At 36.8% G+C, this 13,094-nt stretch overlaps 1 protein-coding gene across 8 annotated transcripts in view; it reads left to right on the forward strand.

Annotated features, from left to right (window-relative positions):
• Positions 1-13,094, forward strand: part of SLC4A4 (solute carrier family 4 member 4) — a 401,810-nt gene that overhangs the window by 327,818 nt on the left and 60,898 nt on the right. For all 8 annotated transcript variants that reach the window (XM_074228425.1, XM_074228424.1, XM_074228430.1 and 5 more), the window contains one exon: positions 3,706-3,776. In XM_074228425.1, the coding sequence (XP_074084526.1) occupies positions 3,706-3,776 (71 nt within the window). The remainder of the gene's footprint in view (positions 1-3,705; positions 3,777-13,094) is intronic.

Here is a 13,094-nt window from a genome sequence, read left to right on the forward strand (position 1 = left end):
CCTTTTTCCCCAAAGACATTTTTAAGCCAGTAGCATAAAGGAGATATTATGTCAGATAATTAGCAGATAATCAGATATATGCTATCCATTCAATTTTGTCTAAAGCAGAAATACCAAGAAGCTTTGGGTGGTTATTTCATTTTAAGAAATTAATATTTAATATTGTATTTTTGGGGTAATGAGATAATATAGTGGATAGAGTACAGGGCCTAGAGTCAGGAAGACCTGAGTTCAAATTTAACATCAAACACTTAGTAACTGTGTGACCCGGGCAAGTTTGCCTCTGTTTCCTCACTTGTAAAATGAAATGGAGAAGGAAATGACAAACTGTTCAAATTACTCTGCCAAGAAAAGCCCCAAATGGGGTCAAGAATAGTTGGACACAAATGAAATGATTCAATAACAGCAAAAATGCCTATTTTTCTTTGTTTTTGATGTTCTTTAGGCATTTCATGCTATTTTACAGGTGAAACAATTGCAGCCATTTCCTACCCCCTGTTTTATTTTATTGTTATGGTAATAGGGACCAACCTATGATTTTTTTTTAGCACAGAACTCTTTCAGGTGAGGAAGCTTCTTTGATCTGTATAGCTTGGCTCCTTTTCTGCACATCAGTCCTATAAAGTTGCCTAGGCCAATGATGCTAGTCTTGAATAGAAGCAGAAGCTACCAAAAGGTACACAAGTATCCCTGCTAAGGGCATCTTGACTTAGAAAACCATTTGCATTGTCTATATTGTACTGTATTTTTATTTGTTTTCTTCAATATTTCTCAATTAATTTACTTGCTACTACACTTGGGAGTGTGGACCATCTCAATGTATCTGAAACCACCTGCCTAGATCACTGAGCAATTTGTTCAGGGTCACATGGAAAGGCGGGATGTGAACCCAGATATTCCTCATTTTTAATTGTTCATAAGGTCATGCTCCTTCTCTTTAGTAATATGCAATACAAATATTAATTCCTTTGTGCTGCAGCAATTGAATGGCTAACTGAATTCCAAATCACTATTTTTTTTTCCATTTGCCCCAAATACTAATCTAGTAAACATTTATTGAATGGAAAAATGGGGTGAGAAATTCTAATTTTGTTGCCACAACACTATCTTTTCCGGGAAATTTATTTAACTCAGTCATGGACAGGGAGGGCTATATTCCTTTAGGCACAGAAGAGCTAGGTCAAGAATTGAGTGACAATTATGTTTCAAACTGGAAATCCTGCCTACAGCAACTACCTGTTGCTTGTCTATACCTTTTACCCTCTTGTGACCAACCATCCAACTCTTGATTTGTTGGAGAGATCTCCATTGACCACTGATGCCTGGTTGTGAGAAGCTATAGAAGGACCATCATGAATGTATTCTAATACATATATATATATATATATATATATATATATATATATATATATACATACATATATATATATATACCAACCCTGAACTATAGATGCCATCCTCTTTCCTAACCCTTATAGACACATTTATTGGCTCTCTTGCATTCATATATAAACAGAAATTAAATCCAACTTACAAAATGGTGAAGGCCCAAGATCTCAGAAGTGCATTTCCCTATTTTTAATTCTCCATTCCCACAAATGTCCTTAAGACTAACTGAAATGACACATAGAAAGGGCAGAAAGTAAAAAGGTTGATTGATGCAAAGGTCCTTTGAAAATTCCCTGGAATTGAGCATGAGAAACAAAGAGTTCCCAAGGAGAGTGGAATCTAAAATTTCCCACCTCCCTGAGCAGATAGATCCTTTGATTCTCTGTGTCTTGCAAAGGGAAAATTTCTGAAATTTTCCATGATCTCATTCATTCCATTTTTAAGGATCAGAGATTTAGGAAAAAACCTTAAAACATCACCAAGACCACCTCTCATTTTACAGATGAGGAAACTGAGGCACAGGCAAATATGATTTCCCCAATTTCACTATTAATCTGAGTTAGAATTTGAACTTAAGTCCTTTGATTACATAGCGATTAGATGAGATTGTGCATATGAAATCCTTTGCAAACTTAACTTCCTAAATACTAATTTTTGTTATTAGTTTTGTCATTTTATCCAACCAGATAAAAGAGAAAGTTGGAAAAGATTTTACCCTCCAAAGTAGAAAGTGAACATTATAAACTAAATGACAACTGAATTGTGGGACCATCAGGAAAATAAGCAGATTTATGATATCAACTCCCAATTATTCAATACTGTAAGAGTTTGCACGGCCCCTTCCTCATGCAATAGTGGTGCTGTGGAAGATCAGAGGAACCAAGTTCAAATCCCAACTTTGTCACTTGCTGTGTAATAATGGGAATGCCACTTAACCTCTGAGCCTCTGTTTCCTCATCTATTAGAATGATAAGCTTTCAGATTTATGTTCCTCTGAGATAGGTAGTTCAGAGTAGTTTTATCCCCATTTCACTGATGAAGAAATTAAGACCCATGGAAGGAGAAGAAATGTATTGCTAAATCAAAAATGTGATATAGTAGCTAAAAAATCTAATGTGATCTTAGGTTACTTTGAGGGACAGAGTGTCAGGACTTTGGAGGTGGTGATTCAGCTATACTCTGTCCTAGTCAGACCACATCGCTATTGCATTCATTTCTGCTTGCCATATTGTAGGAAGAACATTGTTTAAAGTGGAGCAGATCCAGTGAAGGACAACCAAGATGGCCTTGGGGTTGTAGAGAGAATTCAAGAGAATCTATTGAAGGAAATGAAGAAGAGCAGGCTCAGGAGGGACTTGCTGTAAGAGCATTTGAATGATTGTGTATATGTAGAAAGGTAGGGAGAAGAAGGAGGTGAAGAGAAGAGAGTTGTTCTAATGGCCCCAAAGGGTATAATTATATATCATAGGTGTTGTTGTTGGACCTGGAGTCAGGAAAGAGCTATTCGGAATTGCCTCAAGAGGTGACCTCATTAGACACTGATGAACAAGTTTGCATAATCACTTGTGAGGATTGTTGTTTAGATATGGATTAGACTGGATGGCTCTGGGATCCTGAGCAATTCTTGGATTTGATCATTTATTTAGAGACTTCAGTTATTGTCTTCTAGGTTCTGTGTTCTTTGTGTGTGTGTGTGTGTGTGTGTGTGTATAAGTGTGTGTGTTTGTGTATGTATGTGTATGTGTGCATGTGTGTGATAGAGACAGAGACAAAGCCAAAGATCTAGAGACAGAAGAGGGATAAGAGAGGAAGAAGAGGGAAGGAGGGAAGGAGATAGAGAGAGAGGGTGAGAGAGAATGTTTATATTTTATCTGAACCTCCAATTCAATGAAATGTTGACTCTACCTTCTTTCTTTAAATTACTACCATTCTTACTTTCTAAAAAGAATTATCCTAGAACACAACAGTAAAAGATGTTCAAAAATTGATCTGCCTTGGGGGCAGCTAGGTGGTGCCCTGGAGTCAGGAGTACCTGAGTTCAAATCTGGCCTCAGACACTTAATAATTGCTTAGCTGTGACCTTCGGCAAGTCACTTAACCCCATTGCCTTAAATAAAAAAAGAGTAAAACAAATTGACCTGCCTTAGAAATTAAATTTAATGAAACTTAATTGGATTGTAAACTATCCCTTTATTTTGGTGCAATTGGAGAAACCTAATTACAAATTAAAAAAAAAACCACAAACTCTTTTTTAACATATTAAATTATGATTCTATTTGTTTTTATGGTGTTTATGATTTCAAATCTCTCTTGCAGCTAACATGTCAGCTTTTGATGATATGACCTTCACCCCCATGGGTATAGCAACACCTTCTTCAACTGTTATGGTGAGTGATAAATGATCTTGATAGTAGATAGCATCATTATTGTGTTTGGGGTGTGGGCAAATCATCTCAAAGTACTCCTGTTACTACCACAAACAAAACAAGGTCTAGTCCGAGGTTTCCTTTACCTCTTTTTTTTCAAGGGAAGTCAATCTTGACTCTGGCAATGTTTTCCAGACATCTGCTTCCCTGTGACTTGCTCATCCTGTGAATGATGATGACCTTAGAATCATTTTAAAGGGCAGCAGGTTTGAAGATGAAAGTATGAGTGTGGTGGGACCATCTCTTCTTGACCATCACAGTTCAGAATTGTTTTGAATAAAATCTTTTGGAGGACAATGGTAGCAGAGCCCTCTCTGTGGTCAGGAAGGACCAATTATTCTGTCACAAGATGTTCTTTCCCATGGGTTGTAGCCAAGGAGCAAAAGGGGACCCAAAGCAAGACTTTACAAAAAGACTGCTTTACATGCATGGAAGGTCTCACACTGGAAGGAAACTTTTGTTTGGAGCAAAAGGTTGTGGGGCAACAGAAAGTTCTGTTTCAACTTCCCAAAGCTTGTCCCTTCCACATAAAACATGACCTATTACCACAGCACCAGCTCCCCAGTCTTCATGGTAACACACTCAGAATATCTTAAATTGTCCCAGTGCCCATCTCTTAGGAGTCCAAAACTCTATGGAGACATTATGTAATGGATACTCACAACATCCTTCTGAAAGCCTGATTATTTTGAAATGATCATTTTCTTCTTCCCCTTCCTTTGACTTTTGCCTTTTTTTTTTGACTAGCTTCTATATGTATAACTGAGGGAGGAGATAAGAGGGGAAGGGGGGGGACAACCAGCTATGGAAACCAATCTGTAGGTCAAGAATCAGAAATGAACTCAATGATCTTAGAAAAATATGGAAAGACTTTTACAAAATAATGTAGAGTGAAATGAGCAGAACCAAGAAAACATTCTCTATGGTAACACCAATATGGTTTTAAGATTAAATTTGAATGCATAAATCACTTTGATTATCATCAATATTCAAATTAAATCACCAAACATTTAAGTGCTTACTATATGTTGTGCTAAGGATTGAGGATGCATTGAAAAACAAAAACAAAAAAGTCTCTGATTTCTAGAAATTCACAAATTATGTGAACAGTTATATTTAAATAAGATATATATGGGCAACTAGGTGGTGCAATGAATAGAGTCAGGAAGATTTGAGTTTAGTTCTGATCTCTGACACTTTCATGGTGTGGGACCCTAGGCAAGTCCCTTAACCCTTGTTTGCCTCAGTTTCCTCATCTTTAATGAGCATATCTCTGAGGATTGTTGTGAGAATCAGAGCAGATAATTATAAAATACTTACATCCTATAGAAATGTTAGAGATTATTATTATTACCATTATTATTATTACTACTGCATATGTAAATATGATAAATAGATCAGCAACCCAACCAGTGAAAAGGCATTTTCATTAAGGGGAAATCAAGAAAGGCTTCAAGTGGATTGGATCTTTTTTTATTGTTTACTTTCTCCATTTATTTGAACAGGTTTTTATAATTATAAAGATTTTATTTATTTTGAGTTTTACAATTTTCCCCCCAATCTTACTTCCCTCCCCCAACCCTCCACAGAAGACAGTTTTCCAGTCTTTATATTGTTTCCATGGTATACATTGATCCAAATTTAATATGATGAGAGAGTAATCATATCCTTAAGGAAGAAACATAAAGTATAAGAGATAGCAAGATGAGAAAATAAGACATCAGTTTTTTTTTTTTTTTGTTAAATTAAAGGTAATAGTCCTTGGTCTTTGTTCAAACTCTTCAGTTCTTTCTCTGGATACAGATGGTATTCTCCATTGCAGACAGCCCCAAATTGTCCCTGATTGTTGCACTGATGGAATGAGCAAGTCCATCAAGGTTGATCTTCACCCCCCATGTTGCTGTTAGGGTGTACAGTGTTTTTCTGGTTCTGCCCATCTCAGGCAGCAACAGTTCATGCAAATCCCTCCAGGCTTCCCTGAATTCCCACCCCTACTGGTTTCTAATAGAACAATAGTGTTCCATGACATACATATACCACAGTTTGCTAAGCCATTCCCCAATTGAAGGACATTTATTTGATTTCCAGTTCTTTGCCACCACTAACAGGGCCACTACAAATATTTTTGTACAGGTGATGTTTTTACCCTTTTTCATCATTTTTTCAGGGTATATACCCAGTAGTAGTACTGCTGGATCAAAGGGTATGCACATTTTTGTTGCCCTTTGGTGGAGTTCCAAATTATTCTCCAGAAGGGTTGGATGAGTTTACAGCTCCCAGGTGGATTGAATCTTGAAGAAAATCAGGGAAGTTAGAAATCAGATAATCTCTCTTAGTTTTATTTGAGTAATTCCTCTATTTTGTATGTACTTTGTTTAAACATTTTTGTATCCCTTTAGTGGTTAATGCAATGTCTGATACATTTTATTATTTGTTGTTCAGTAGTTTTTCAGTTGTGTCTGACTCTTGGTGACTCCATTTGGAGTTTTCTTGGCAAAGATACTAGAGTAGTTTGCTATTTCTTTCTCTAGCTCATTTCACAGATGAGAAAACTGAGGCAAATAGGATTAAGTGACTTTCTAGGGTTACACAGCTAGTAAGGCTCTGAGACCAGAATTGAAGTTACAAAAATGAGTCTTCCTGACTCCAGACTCAGCACTTCATCTACTTAACCAGCTGCCTACTTAGTACATGATACATGCTTATTACTTATTTATTGATTGACTGACTTAGTTGAGGAAGAAATAAAGTCCAGATTTTGGAGATAGCTAGTGAAAACTCATGGAGTCAGGAGACAGGGTATCCTTTGTGAGGAACAGAAAGGAGGACCATGTTTCTTGATCCTTCCCACATTGATGGAACCTGTCCCTGAAGCCCACTTTCCTCTGTGGTGGGTCCTTAGCCTGGAACACCATGGCTTGAGAGAACTCAACTGTGCTCATTTCACCCCAGTTTGACTTTTGCTCTGGACATCCACACCTCTTTGTTAGCAGCCTTTTTCTGTAGCTGCCATCTTTCGGTTCTTCTGTTCCCTTGCTGTCCAGATTATCTTCATGTGTTTATGTATTATATTCTCCCAGGAGACTGTAAATTCCTTGAGGGCAGGGACTGTCATATTTCCTTGCATCTTTAGTAAATATTTGATTGCCCTTAGAACTGGAAAGGACTGCAGAGATTTGATCTAGGATACCAACCTCCTTTTGCTTATATGTAAACTTAAAGCCTTCAGAAGGTTTAGTGCCTTGCCTGAGATGAATAGAACCTTCTAGAACCAAAACTAGAATCTAGATCTTCTCAAATAAGAAAGAAAGAAGAAAGGAAAAGAGGAAATTCTTAAATTTAATGAAAGTTTAAAATTAAGCAAAAATGTAATTGGCATCATGCTTGAAATTCTGAGTGAGGGATGGGGAAAATGAAAGGGAACAGATCCATCTGATTGGAAGCATAGGTTTTCCTAATTTTGGTACTGAATCCTCTGGGTTTTTGAATTTTTTTTTCTTCTAGTCATTATCCTCACTGCTTTTAGTCACTATTGTCACTTCTAACACTATCCTCATTGCTAACATATGACTCAGGGTCCTCTTGCTGCCCTTCCATCATCACAAAATTCTACTAGTTAAATTCATGAAAAGACTCTACTCTCTAACTTCTCCTGGCTCTTCATTACAGCCTAGCAGTCATTTTATGAGTCTCTTATTGACTCTGACTTTCCCCACCATAGTTATTCTTTTTCTCCATGTCTCTATCTCACCATTTTCTTCCCTGACTCTCAGTAGTGACCTCACCCATCTCTTTGTTGAGAAGATTGTGCCAGTTATTGGGGACTTTATCATGTCCCCCTTTCAACTCCTCTAAACCTCTTAATATCCTCATCTGTCTTCTCTTCTTTCCCTCCAGATTCAGAGGAAGGCATGGCTCTTAATATGTTTGTCTCCTCTACCTTGTACCCAACCCTTTCTGCTTCTATCTCATAAAAGTTGCATCTTTCTTTGATATCCTTCTCTCTTTACTGATTCCTTTCCCTCTGCCTAAAAACATGTTCATATGTCCTCATGCCCAAAATATATTCCCTTGGCCCCTCCATTCCTCCATCTGTTTCTTTCTCATTGTTACTGAACTTCATAGTAATGTCATGGAATACCATAATATGTTTCCTCACAACACATGCATTTCTCAGTTTCCTACAAACAACCAAAATGTCATTTTTTTATGCCTTGAACCTCCTGGGGAGGTTCATGTTTGATACTCTTAACCTGCCCTCTCCTCCATTGGTTTTCTTCATTCTCATGATTCTCAAAGTCTGTTTCTTTTGCTGTTGCCTCATCTTTACCCAACTCTGTTAAGCATGGGTGACCTTGGCCCTCCTTTTCTTTACATTCCCTCCCTGTTGATCTCATCTACACTCATGGTTTCTCTTATCACTCTTTATCAGATATCACCTGAATCATATTTCTACCTCCACCCTTAGAATCCTAGGACTGGATTTCCAAACACCTGCTTGGAATCTACACTAAGCTATTTTACCAATACGCCCTACTCAAATATCCTAAACTAAATTTATCAGCTTTATCCCCAAATGTGCCTCTTTCCCTAAATTTTCTGTTTTTTTAATTTATTTTTCTAATGCTACCAACCTTTTACTCTCTGAGATTCATAACTTTAGTTATCTTTGATTCTTCACCCCTTTAGACCCATTACACCTTTCTCTCTATTTTATCTAATCAGTTGCTCAGTCCTATCTTATTGATTCTAACTTGGCAGTGTTTCTCATATCCAGATTCTTGTTTCTCTTCTCCTTATACACATAAGTGTATGTCTTTATTGCTGCTCCCTTGAACTTTTGTAATAAACTTATAATTGTTCTCCCTCCCTAATCTGTCTGTCACAGCAGTACTGTTTTCAAAATTAAATTTTATTTTTAAACCATTAAGCAAAATTTTTCCTCCTGACTCCATTCTTTCCTTGAATAGAAAAGCTAAAAAAAAGTTAAACAAACCCATTTAATAATTAAGTAGAGTGAAGCAAAGCAAAGCAAATTCCCATATTGACTATGTCCAAAAATATATGTTGCTTTCTGCATCTTGAACCTATCACTTTTTTAGCAGGAGAGACATATTTCATCAGCAGCATATTTCATCATGGTTTCTGAAGTTTGTTGAGTTCATTCATTTTTAAAATATAAATTACTCTCTTTTATATGATCACTTCTTTCTGTGTTAGTTCTTCCAAGTCTTCCTAAGTTTCTTGGAAATTATTTCTTTATTTCTTGCCATATTATGGTATTCCATGGCATTACTATGTCATACTTTGCCCAATCATTCCTCAATTATAATGGGTACTCCTTTGGTTTTCAGTTATTTGCTATTTCAAAAAAATCTGCTTGTTCTTTGACCCAGTGATATCAATAATAGACCTAAACCATGGTATAAGACTATTATTGCTATCATTGGGTCAAAGAGTATGCACAGTTATAACTCTTGGGTATAGTTCCAATTTATGATCTTTTCAAGATACTATTATGATCTTTATACTTAAAAATCTTCAGTGGTTCCCTATTGCCTGCAAATATATGTATAGATAGATAGATAGATAGATAGATAGATAGATAGATAGATAGATGTGTGTGTGTGTGTCTGTATATCTAAGTGCATGTTTGTATCTATCAACCTATCTCAGGTATCTCTATAGCTATCCTGATTTTATTGTTCAATTGTCAGATTTGTTGTTATTCATTTGTTAGCCCATTTGAAGTTTTCTTGACAAAGATACTGGAATGATTTGCTATTTCCTTCTCCAGCTCCATTTTCAGTGTTTTTATTCCTATTCTGACCTGATTTCTACAGCGGACTTCTACTTTTCCTATGGGAAGGTTGTTAGAACAAATTACCCCTTTCCCCCCTCCTCCAAAATATAAGACCTGAGGGAAGCAGGGTCTCTTGGCTTAAAGTGGTGGTGGTGGTGGTGGTGGTGGTGGTGGTGGTGGGGACTGATTCATTCCAGGGACTTCAAGGGCTATCTTCCCATGAATGGACCCTCCAACCGGGTTAGTACTATAAATCTAAAAAACAATGTGGGTCTCTGAGTAGGATAGAAAAGGAAAGAATTGTATTGACTGTCTCTGCCCAGGTGTGAGTTGTTGACTTCTTACATAAATAAGTCTGCATTAAATTGAATTTATTTTTTGCCTGAGTGCTTGCAGGAGGCAAAAGCCCTTTTTCCATTGCTGCAAAGATCCAAACATGAAGCAGATTCAAATAGCCCTAGGGCAAATTGGGTGAGCAAAAGTAGCTGAATTCTGAGGTTTCAGGGAAAATCTTAGGTTTCCAAGAACTGCTGCAGAGAGATTTTATTGGGTCGCATTAAAGATAGAATCTGATCTGGCAAAGATACCAGAATGGTTTGCCACTCCAGTTCATCTTCAACTCATTTGACAGATGAGGAAACTGAGGCAAACAGGGTTAAGTAATTTGCCCAGGATCACATAGTTTGTAAGTATCTGAGATTGGATTTGAACATGTTGTTTTTCTGGTTCCAAGTCTGGAACTCTATTCACTGTGCTATTTAACTCCCTTGTAGTCTCTTTTTCTAGACAACTATTGTTCCAGGTCCCAAAACAATTGCATCTACTATTATTCCTTCTCCTTTATATTTTTTCTCTCTAGGTTTTTTATACTGTCTCCTCATTCTCCTCCCATCTATCTGAGCCCTTCATGGTCTCCTTTGTTGGTTCTTTATCCATGTTCTGCTTGCTAACTGTGACTTTTCCCCAAGACTCTGTCCTCGTCTCTGTTCTCTCTTTATACTATTTTACTTGGCGATCTCAACTTCCATGGATTAAATGATTATTTCTTTGAAGTTATTTTTAGACCTTTTAGTCCAACCTAACCTGTCTCCTAATTTCAAGGCTCACATTTTCAACTGTCTACTGGATATTTCAAAATGGAGGTCCCCTTAAGCTCAACATGTCTAAAACTGAATTCATTATCTTTTCCCCAAAATCCTCTCCCCTACCAGAACTTTATTATCTCTGTGGCTATCACCGTTCACTGCCCTCATATTCAATCCTTAGCCAAATTTTATCCATTCTACCTTCATCATATATTTAAAGGCAATTAATAGTGTCTTGGAAAGAACACTGGATATGGAATCAATAGGAATTGAATTCAAATTTGGTCTCAGATACTAGTTGCTAACCCTGGGCAAATCACTTAATCTCAGTTTCCTGATCTGTAAAAATGGGAATAATTACATCTAAGTCCCAGGGTTGTTGTGAGGATCAAATGAGATAATCATAAAGCAATTAGTGTAGAGCCTCTTGTACATTATATACATATTCATTATTATCATTTTCTTATATAAATCTCCTTCTCCCTTCTGATACACCACTCTGGTGCAAGCCCACATCACCCCACACCTGTATTATTTCAATAGCCTTTGAGTCAGTCCATCTTCTTCTCAATTATCAAACTGATCTTCTTAATGCACAGATCTGACCCTGTTAAATTCTGGGAGTTTCCTATATCTCCAGAATAGAATATAAAATCTGTTTGGGTGTTACAACTCTTTATAACCTGCTCCTCTTCCACTTTTCCAGTGGTCTCATTCTCACCTTACTCACTCCCTGTCCTCTATGTTCCTTGCTGTTCTTCAAACATAACAATCCATTTCTCACCTTCCTCCATTTTCACTAACTGTCCCCCATGCCAAGAATTCTCTTCCTCCTTATTCCTGCTTTCTGGTTTCTCTGGCTTCCTTCAAGTTTTAACTAAAATGTCTCCTGCAAGAAATCATTTCTTTTTCAAGCTCATATGAATTCTAGTGTCTTCTCAGAAGATTATTTATAATTTATCCAGGGTTGTGATAGAGGGCAGGATCTCATCCTGTTCTAGGTCCAATTCCTGCTTCTAAGACTGGATTGTGTAAGGATGGCCTCAGTTGGCTTCCCAGCTAGAGACTATGGCATGGGAGGAAGTACTAAAACCCATTCAGACTTACCTACCTCTTGACAGTAAACAGTAACTACCCTCCCATCCTAGTTCATTCCAAGCTCTTTGGATTTAATTTACAAAACACCAGACAAGAGCATCATTATCAACACTCCATCCTTTATGGGTTCTTTTCCAAAAATTTTAAATGATATACAGAAATCCACATCCCATTCTCATGGAACATCACTTAACTAGCCATTCATCTCCCAAATTATTTTTTCTTTTCTCCATTCTTCAAAGGGTAGCAGTTATGAAAATATCATCTGAGCCCCTATAGTCTTTAATTTCTGGCCCAAGACTTTGTAATCTTTGAAAGAAAACTTTGAAAAAGAAAACTTTCCAGGATGCTTCTGGCAGTATCATTTGTCTCAAAGAAATTACCAGAAGTTGCCAGTTTGGTCAAGAATTGTGTATATCTCAGCTACATCTTAGATATATGCCTACTGAATACAACAGATTTATCTATTGGATCATCTTACCCAGATTCGGTAATCCTAACTCTGGATAATACCACAAGTCTAGCATGTGATCATGGTACCCATCCCCATATCCTACAGATCACTTTTCCTTTTTAGTAGCCATTGTTAGTATTTATAGTTTCTTATCCCCTCAGATTTTTGGTCATAAAAAATAGCCTGTGTCTCAAAAATTTTAATCAACATTTTCAAATTTAATTTAAAAATTGTAAATGACTATGTGATCCTTTTAAAGCAGATCATGAAAAATTGCATGGGCCCATTTCCCAGATGTATAGAAAGTCTAAACTACTTATCTTCAATCCCAGATTAATCAAATGATGGAAAAATAATATCCTGAAGAATAATGGATTCACAATAATAAGTTCAAGCTATAGGTTCTTAACAGAAATATTACATAACTAAGTTACTGTTAATACTGAGGAAGGCAAGAGTCTTCAGCCCTCCTGTCCTCTCTTGTGGAAGCTGTTGGTCAGAAAATGAGCATGATAGCGGCCCCTTCCTCATGAGTCTGTTCTCAAGATCAGCTAGGTCATAAAATGTTTTACACCTTAAAGTGTATTTCATAAATGTTCACTATTATTGAAACTTTTTATCTTCTGCACATATCCTTTGTATCTCCTATACACATTCCTTACATAATTATTATTTGTGCACTGAAAAAAAGGATGATTTAGGACTAGGATCTTTACCATTTTTGCTTTGGGGTCCCTTTGACAATGTGATCAAACCTATGGACACCCTTATCAGAATAATGTTCTTAAATGAGTAAAATAAAATGCATAGATCTACAAAAAACAGATTATATTGAAAAA

The sequence above is a fragment of the Macrotis lagotis genome, chromosome 3 (assembly GCF_037893015.1).
Source record: "Macrotis lagotis isolate mMagLag1 chromosome 3, bilby.v1.9.chrom.fasta, whole genome shotgun sequence".
In the NCBI taxonomy this organism is placed as follows: Eukaryota; Metazoa; Chordata; class Mammalia; order Peramelemorphia; family Peramelidae; genus Macrotis; species Macrotis lagotis.